The sequence below is a fragment of the Bison bison genome, unplaced genomic scaffold, assembly GCF_000754665.1.
Source record: "Bison bison bison isolate TAMUID 2011002044 unplaced genomic scaffold, Bison_UMD1.0 scf7180017864537, whole genome shotgun sequence".
Classification (NCBI taxonomy): domain Eukaryota; kingdom Metazoa; phylum Chordata; class Mammalia; order Artiodactyla; family Bovidae; genus Bison; species Bison bison.
The window spans coordinates 7,246,702-7,256,120 of record NW_011495085.1 but is presented as its reverse complement, the minus strand read 5'-3'; the positions used below and the strand labels follow the sequence as shown (position 1 = coordinate 7,256,120).

Sequence of the window (9,419 nt, the reverse complement as noted above, 5' to 3'; positions counted from 1 at the left end):
TTGTGACCCCATGGACTGCAGCATGCCAGGGTTCCCAGCAAGCAGGGTGACAATATACAGCCTTGACGTACTCCTTTTCCTATTTGGAACCAGTCTGTTGTTCCATGTCCAGTTCTAACTGTTGCTTCCTGACCTGCATACAGGTTTCTCAAGAGGCAGGTCAGGTGGTCTGGTATTCCCATCTCTTTCAGAATTTTCCACAGCTTATTGTGATCCACATTAACTCAGTTTTAACAACAAGAAAACAAAATACCTACTTTTGCCTGAATCCCACTCTCAGCTTAAACTTTACACCTTTTAAGGAGATAGCAACATCAGTATCTCACTCTCCCGTATACCAGAGTATTCACTCATTTGTCTTTAGTTCTTTCCTTCCTTCTTTCAAGCTAGGAAATTTGTCACCAAATTGGACTTCTAGCATGTTTGTATGATTTTAACTTCTGGATCTCTCTGGTTTTTTTCTCTTACCTAGCCAAAGAAAACTTCCTAATTTTCCATACTTGCCAGCTTCTTTTCTTTCCAATTGGTCCAAAATCCTTCTTGCTGCTTAATTCTGTTCCTTCTGTTAATATGTTCTTTTATGTGATTCTTCACATCTGAAACAAGCTATCAATAGATCTCTGTCAACATATTTTCTTTCCTTTCTTTTCCATTGTTGAGTTCAACTCAAAAAAAACATGTGAGTACCAAGTACTCTGCTAGTTACTAGAGATAAAGGATATAAAGCCCTTGTTCTGAGTAGTAAAGGGACCTCTTTTTAGAAACTTTTCCATAGTAAAAGAAGATGAAAAAAAATCTACAAGCCTCAGAGCAAAACCAAAACAATCGTTTTGGCTTCTTTATAAGTAAGGGTGTTGTCAAACTGAAATTCATTCCAAACAAACTGAAATGTCAGGGTTTGGAGCAGAGAAAGGCTTATTACAAGGCCATGCAAGAAGAATGAGTGGCTCGTGCTCAGAAGACCTGAACTCCCCAGTGGGTTTCAGGGAAGTTTTTTTAGGCAACATTTGGGGAAGTGGCACTGCAGAGTATGTAGCTCTTCTCTGATTGGCTGGTGGTGAGGTAATAGAATGGTCATCATCTCAGTCTGATATTAGCCTTCTGGTTCCAACCAGTCTGGGGTCCACATGCTTGTCCTCAGCCTAAGGTTATCATCCTCCACCTGGATAGAGGCCTTAATTCCTGTAGAAGAACTAATCTTGTTCCACTGTAGACAGAGTACATACTTTGTCTGACTTCAAGTTATTTTAAATGTATTTGAAGTTTGTGTTGTGGTCTAACATATGGTCTGTCCTGGATAAAGTGCCATGTGTGCTTGAGAAAGAATCTAATTTGTTCTTGGGTTGATGAAATGGTCTGTGTATATCTTTTAGGTATAAAAATAAACTATACATAGTTTTACACAGTATTTTAAAATAAGAAAAATATATTATCAGTGCACTTTGTTTTTTCATTTGTATTCAAATTGCTATTGGTGTCACATGCTCTCAGCCTGAAGAACTTCTCTTAGCATTTTTATAAATGGTTCTGCTAGCAAAAAGATGCAACTTTTTTTAATCTGGGAATTTCTTTATTTTTCTTTCAGTTCTGAGAGATAATTTTGCTGGGTATTAGATTCTTGGTTGCCTGTTTTCTTTCATCACATTGAATATATTATCCCACTGCCTTTTTAATCAATATTCTACATTTCCTGACATTGTCATCTTGCCTTCCTTTTTTAAGTGTGGTTTCCTTTAATTGTTTTAACATATTTGAAACAGCTGCTTTGAAACCTGTGTCTGCTAATTTCCAATATTGGACCTTTCAAAAGTCAGTTCCTGTTGCCTACTTTATTCCTGTGTATGGGTCATACTTTCTTGTTTCTTTGCATATTTTATAATTCTTTGTTGAAAACTGAACATTTTGCATATTTTGGAACATCTTTGGGTACTGATTCCCCCTCTCTGGGACTTGTTAATATGTGCTTGTTTGTTTGATTAGTGACTTGTCTGGGCTAGTTCAGTGCAGTCTTATTTCTGCAGCTGTATAATAGTATAGAGCATCTAATGTTATTCCTCAGAGATCGCAGTCTTTGCCTTTGCAGTCACCATGACCCCTCCTCTGGAAAGGAATGAAAGTAGTTTTAGCAGGGTTATTTTTGAGTATCTCTTTCCATGATCACCCTGTTAAGCTTCTGCTGCTGCTGCTGCTGCTAAGTTGCTTCAGTCGTGTCCAACTCTGTGCGACCCCATAGACAGCAGCCCACCAGGCTCCCCTGTCCCTGGGATTCTCAAGGCAAGAACAATGGAGTGGGTTGCCATTTCCTTCTCCAGTGCATGAAAGTGAAGAGTGAAAGTGAAGTGGCTCAGTTGTGCCTGACTCTTAGCGACCCCATGGACTGCAGCCTACCAGGCTCCTCCGTCCATGGGATTTTCCAGGCAAGAGTACTAGAGTGGGGTGCCACTGCCTTCTCCGTTAAGCTTCTGAGTGGTCTTCTGTTGGTATCATACACAGGTGTAAGGCTTGATGAATTACTAGGTGACTGGTGTGTGTGTGTGTGTGTGTGTGTGTGTGTGCATGCACACATGTACGTGCATGTGTGCATGCACACATGTACGTGCATGTGTGCATGCACGCATGCACGTTTGAAAATACTCTGGTATAAATTGCTCCACAGTCTGATCCAATTAATGTAAGGCCCCTTTGAAGGGGTAAGTAATCTTAGCTTTCTCTTCCCCTTAGTTCTCTCTGTAAACTTGTATTCTACTGTTTGGCTTGTCATTATCACTGAGTTACCAGCTTCCTCTTAACTGCCCACACCAAAATCTTCACTTTTTTTTTTTATAGTGTCTTTAGACTTGAACTTCCCCAAGCTCTATTTCAATAAATGTCAGTCAGTCTCTTTAGGGTGACTGCAGAGCTCACTCTTCTGATGACCTTCCTCTCCTCCTGAGCAGAAACTCTATACACTGCTTTGGAGCTAGAGGCAGGGACCATGACCCATTTGTATCAGAATGACAATACAGCTCTGTAAATCAGGATCTAGCAAAAGTCATAGTCCCTAACATTCTTAACTTGCCTCTATGAGCATGGAAACTCTCTTATAAGGAAGCTGAGGTGAGGGCCATTGTGACCCAGTATTTTCAACTGCAGTGCTTGGAGGGACTGGGTAGAAGAAAAGAGTGCCAGGCTTCTTAATTGTGCTTGTTTATAATAGAACTCGGGCTTCCCTGGTAGCTCAGCTGGTAAAGAATCCAACTGCAATGTAGGAGACCCTGGTTCAATTCCGGGGTCAGAAAGTTCCCCTGGAGAAGGGATAGGCTACTCATTCTAGTATTCTTGCCTGGAGAGTCCCCATAACAGAGGAGCCTGGCAGGCTACAGTCCATAGGGTCTCAAAGAGTCACACATGACTGAGCAACTAAGCACAGCACATATTCATGCAATACAGGTCTTGGGGAGGGGAATGAGAAGTCCTGGCAACATGCCCCTTAAGGTCATCCCTAGCCTGGAAGCTGAGGGTATAGTGAGCCCTATCCTCTTGGTTATACCCACCTAAAGTACATTTACATCATACTGAACTGGGGAGGGGAGTTGGCCAGATCATGGCTCAACAGCTACAGGTACTCACTGTTCTTACTGAGACTTTAGAAGATTTCCTGGAATAGATGTTTCCCCATTGGCTATTAATATATGCCCTTAGGGCAATTTTCTGAGACTTTACATGATTATGTTTTATCATTTTCACCAGTTATGGTAGTTTTGCTGGGGAGAAGATCCATAGATCTCCTCATATCACCATTCTGGAAGCAATTTTCTTCTGTCCTAGATTATTAAAATTGATACTACTCAAGATTTTCTGTTTAATCCTCAATTTCCTATAAGTTAAGTGATTATGCTATGCATCTTAAACAGTGCTGTTATATCAATTGTACCTCAATAAAACTAGGGGGAGAAAAGGAAAGAGAAAAAAAATAGAGGCTAATATTTATATATAAATCCAAAAATATTCAGTTTATACTTCGATTTTTCTAGTTTAATTTTTTACTGCTGTTAATGATATGATTTTTATTTGCTTAAAGTTTTGTTTGGTTGAGACTAATTTTCTCATTACTTTCTTACCAAACAGAACTGCTTCCTAAATCGTGCACTTGATCTGATCCGTAAATGCAGAGACATCTGGAATGTCCTGAAAACAACAGGTACAGTGGGACTGGGAGTATGGTAACATGGTTATAAAGGGGGTTTCGGATCTGAATAACCTAGTCTTTTATCAACAGAAATTTGTGCCACTGAAATACTTGATAACCAGCCAAATGATCCTTTAAGAACTAGCTTTTCCCCACTCTATGTTTGTATTTTGTATTTTAAATCTTTGACACACTACTTAGAGTAAGAATATTTTTTAAAATATTTATTTACTTGGCTGTGTTGAGTATTAGTTGCAGCATGCAGGATCTTCAGTTGTGGCATGTGGGATCTAGTTCCCTGACAAGAGATCAAACCTGGGCCCCCGCATTGGGAGCAAAGAGTTTTAGCCACTGGACTACCAGGGGAAGTCCCAAGAATATATTTTATCTTGATTTTCATTGTAGTGTTGAGTATAAAAATAGTACCATCATTGTTCAATATGACTTTATTGCTCTTAAGTCACTGGATTTGATATCTAATTTAAACAAATTTTGACTTTGACTAAATGTAGGATACAGAATCTTCCAAACCACAATGATAATATCAGATACTGTTAACATTTTGTAATGAAATAACCTGTGTAGTAGTAAACCATTAGAAGCTATATAGTAGCTTGCTATGGTATCCTAATTAAGGATGGTATTATTATATAGACTTTATTATATTGTATCCATCTATTCCTGTTTTAGTTAGAATTTTTTAAAAATATATACATACTGAATTGAATTTCATGCCTTTTATTTTTTATTAATTTATTTATTTACTTTGGCTATGCTGGCTCTTTATTGCTTTGCACGGGCTTTCTCTAGTTGTGATGAGCGGAGGCTACTCTTTGTTACAGTACACAGGCTCTTGTTTCAGTGGCTTCTCTTGATGCGGAGCACAGGCTGTAGGTGTGCAGGTTTCAGTTGTTGTAACCAACACATAGGCTCAGTAATTGTAGTATGCAGGCTTTAGGGTGCATGGGCTTCAGCACTCAGGCTTAATAGTTGGTGTCCATGGGCTCTAGAGCTCAGGCTCAGTAGTTGTGAGGCACAGGCTTAACTGCTCTGTGGCATTTCGAATCTTCCTGGACCAGGTACTGAACTTGTGTGCTCTACATAGGCAGGTGGATTCTAATCCACTGTGCCACCGGGGAAGTCCCAAATTACGTGTCTTTTAAGCTTCTCTGGAGATCATTACATGGTTTTTCTCTTTTGAAGTATTAATATATTAAATTATAATAATAATACATTTCCTAAAATTAAGTCATCATTGGATTTCTGGAATAATCCATTTGGTCATTGTGTATTATTTTAAAAAATGGTGAATTTGGTTTCCTTATATTTAAAAATTATTGGGCTGTCATTTTATGTGTATATTCATGATACCTTTGATGAATGTTTATATCAAACTATAGGAATTATAAGAAAGAACATAAACATATAAAATTTAATTCACCTATCTCAATCTATGGCAGGCATTTAGAAGAATAAAAACAATAAAAAGAAAGGAGAGAAAATACCTAAATAACATACTCAGTATGGAAGATTTAATAGAAATATACCAGATAGCCTGAAAAAATACTTTATACTCCAGTACTCTTGCCTGGAAAATCCCATGGATGGAGGAGCCTGGTAGGCTGCAGTCTATGGGGTCGCTAAGAGTCAGACACGACTGAGCGACTTCACTTTCATTTTTCACTTTCATGCATTGGAGAAGGAAATGGCAACCCACTCCAGTGTTCTTGCCTGGAGAATCCCAGGGACGGCAGAGCCTGGTTGGCTGCCGTCTGTGGAGTCGCACAGAGTCGGACACGACTGAAGCGACTTGGCAGCAGCAGCAGCAGCCTGATAATAGAAAACTCATTTTCTTTTCATGTGCCCTTTGAACATTGATAGAATTGATCACAAGAAAAACCTGAATGAAAAAAAAAAAAAACCTGAATAAATTCTAAAAATAAAACAAATAGCATTATCTGACCACAATGCTTCACAATGCAGTAAAACTAGAAGTTAATAATGGAATTAGGGAACAGAATGCTTTACCACTTGGACATTTTAAAAAACAAAAGTAACTATGGAATATCTGGGCTTCCCTGCTGGCTCAGTGGTAAAGACTCTGCCTGCCAATGCAGGAGACTTGGATTTGATCCCTGTATCAGGAAGATCCCCTGGAGAAGGAAATGGCAGCCCACTCCAGTATTCTTGCCTGGAAAATTCCATGGATAGAGGAGCCTGGCAGGCTACAGTCCACTGAGTTGCAAAAGAGTTGGACTTGGCTTAGCGACTAAACAACAGCAGCAACAATATGAAATATCTAGAAAATGATGCTTAGAATACCTCATAACAGAATCTAAATTACTAAAGTAGTGCTCAGAGTGAAATTTATACCTTTAGTGCCTTTTATTTAAAAAGTATGTCAGAATGCTAGCTGTCTACTGAAAATCAGTTTCTTCATTCTAGGAACACAGCTAGATTCTCTTTATATAGCTATATCTATCTATGTCTTTAGAGACTTACAAATGTAAACAATGAGATACCACTACCCACTTATTAGAATGACAAAAATTCAAAACACTGACAACACCAAATGCTGGTGAATATGTGAAAGAATAGGAATTCTCATTCATTGCTGACAGGAATGCAACATGGTATAGCCACTTTGAAGAACAGCTTGGCAGTGTCTTACAAAACTAAACATACTCTTGCTATACAATCCAGCAGCGGTGCTCCCTGTTATTTATGCAAATAAATTGAAAACTTATGTCCATGAAAAGACCTGCACATGGATGTTTATAGCAACTTTAGTCACAATTGCTAAAACTTGGAAGCGACCAAGATACCATTCAGTAGGTGAATAGTCAAATAAACTGTGGAATGTCCAAACAATGAAATATTGTCCAGAACTAAGAGGAAACGAGCTATTAAACTATGAAAAGACATGAAGGTAACTTAAATGCATATTACTAAGTGAAAGAAGCCAATCTGTAAAGGCCACATACTATATGATTCCAACTATATGACATTACAAAAAAGACAAAACTATGAAGACAATAAAAAGATCTTTGGTTGTCAGCATGAATTGAGGAGGGAGGAATAAATAGATAAAACACAATAAACTTTTAGGGCAGTGAAACTATTCTGTATGATACTACAGTGGTATATACATGTTATTATACATTTGTCAAAATCCATAGAATGTACAATGCCAAGAGTGAATCCTAATGTAACATGGAATTTGGGTAAAAGTGATGTGTCAATGTAGATTCACTGATTGTAACAAATGTACCACTATGGTGCAGGATGTTAATAGTGGAGGAAGTTGTGTGCAGTGGGGGATAGGGTATATATGGGAATGCTCTATACTTTCCACTCAATTTTGCTGTGAACCTAAAACTATTTAAAAGAATGGCTATTATTGAAAAGACAAGGGAGATGTGGAGAAAAGGGAATTCTTTTGCACTGTTGATGGGAATGTAAATTGGTACAGCCACTATGGAAAACAATGTACACGTTCCTCAAAAAAGCAAAAATAGAGCAACCGTCTTCAAAAACCTCAGTACTGAGTATATATCTAAAGGAAATGAAATCACTATTGCAGAGAGGTATCTGCATCCCCGTGTTCATGTCTCACAATAGTCAAGACATGGAAATAGTCTAAGTATTAATTGAAGGATGAATGAATGAAGAAAATATGACATACATATATATGTATGTATATATGTATATATATGTATATGTATGCACACACACACAATTAACTATTTGGCCTTATAAAAGAAAGAAATCCTGCCATTTGTAACAACATGGATGAATACCTGGAGGACATTATGCTGAGTGAAATAAGACAGAAAAACACAAATACTGTTAGACCTAACTTATATGTGGAATCTTAGAAAAAAAAAATCTCATAGAAACAGAGAGTAGATTGTTGGTTGCCAGGAGCCAGGGGCATGGGGGAACATGTGATGGTGGTCACAGGGTACAAACTTCTAGATATAGAATGAATAAGTTTTGAGAGACCTAATGTACACCATCGTGACTGTAGTTAACAATACTGAATTGTATACTTGAAAGTTGGCAAGAGAGTAAATCTTAAATGTTCTCACCCCTCACACACACAAACACAAATGGCAACTATATGAAGTAATGGATATGTTAACTAGCCTTATTTTGGTAATCATTTCACAGTATATACATGTATAAAACCATGTCATTGTACACCTTAAATTTACATAATGTTATATGTCAAATACATCTCAATGAAGCTGGAAAAAATCCAGCAATATATGAAAAGAATTATATGCCAAAGACCACTAGGTATAGCTCCAAGGATGATGGATTATTTGTTGTGGTTGTTCAGTTGTTCAGTAGTGTTCTACTCTGCATCCCCATGGACCACAGCATACAGCACACCAGGCTCCCCTGTCCTTCATTGTCTCCTGGAGTTTGATCAAATTCATGTCAATGAGTCAGTGATGCCATCTAATCATCTCATCTTCTGTTGCCTCCTTCTCCTTTCACCTTCAGTCTTTCCTGGGGGTCTTTTCCAGTGAGTCGGCTCTTCGATTAGGTAACCAGGGAATTGGAGCTTCAGCTTCAGCAACAGACCTTATAATGAATATTCAGGTTCCCTTTAGAATTGAGTGGTTTGATCTCCTTACAGTCCAGTGGGCTCTCAAGAGTATTCTTCAGCACCACAATTCAAAAGCATCAGTTCTTCTGCACCCAGCCCTTTTTATGGTCCAGCTTTCACATCCATACATGACTACTGGAAAAACCCTAGCTTTGACTATACGGACCTTTGTTGGCAAAGTGATGTCACTACTTTTTAATATACTATCTAGGTTTGTCATAGCTCTCCTTCCAAAGAACAAATGTCTTTTAATTTCATGGTTACAGTCACCATCCACAGTGATTTTAGAGCCCAAGAAAATAAAATTTGTCACTGCTTAGACTTTTTCTCCTTCTATTTGCCATGAAGAGATGGGACCAGATGTCATGATTTTAGTTTTTTGAATGTTGAGTTTTAAGCCAGCTTTTTGACTCACTTTCACCTTCATCAAAAGGCTCTTCAGTTGCTTTACACCACCTTCATCAAAAGGCTCTTCAGTTGCTTTACACTTTCTGCTATTAGAATAGTATCATCTGCATATCTGAGGTTGTTGATATTTCCTCCAGCAGTCTTAATTCCAGCTTGTGATTCATCCAGCCTGGCATTTTGCATGATGTACTCTGCATAGAAGTTAAATAAGCAAGGTGACAATAT

General features: G+C 38.2%; 1 protein-coding gene across 1 annotated transcript in view; it reads left to right on the top strand.

Annotated features, from left to right (window-relative positions):
* TEX11 (testis expressed 11) overlaps positions 1-9,419 on the top strand; it is a 191,742-nt gene that overhangs the window by 150,741 nt on the left and 31,582 nt on the right. Inside the window, exon 25 of the mRNA XM_010832132.1 lies at positions 4,108-4,180. Within this exon, the coding sequence (XP_010830434.1) occupies positions 4,108-4,180 (73 nt within the window). The remainder of the gene's footprint in view (positions 1-4,107; positions 4,181-9,419) is intronic.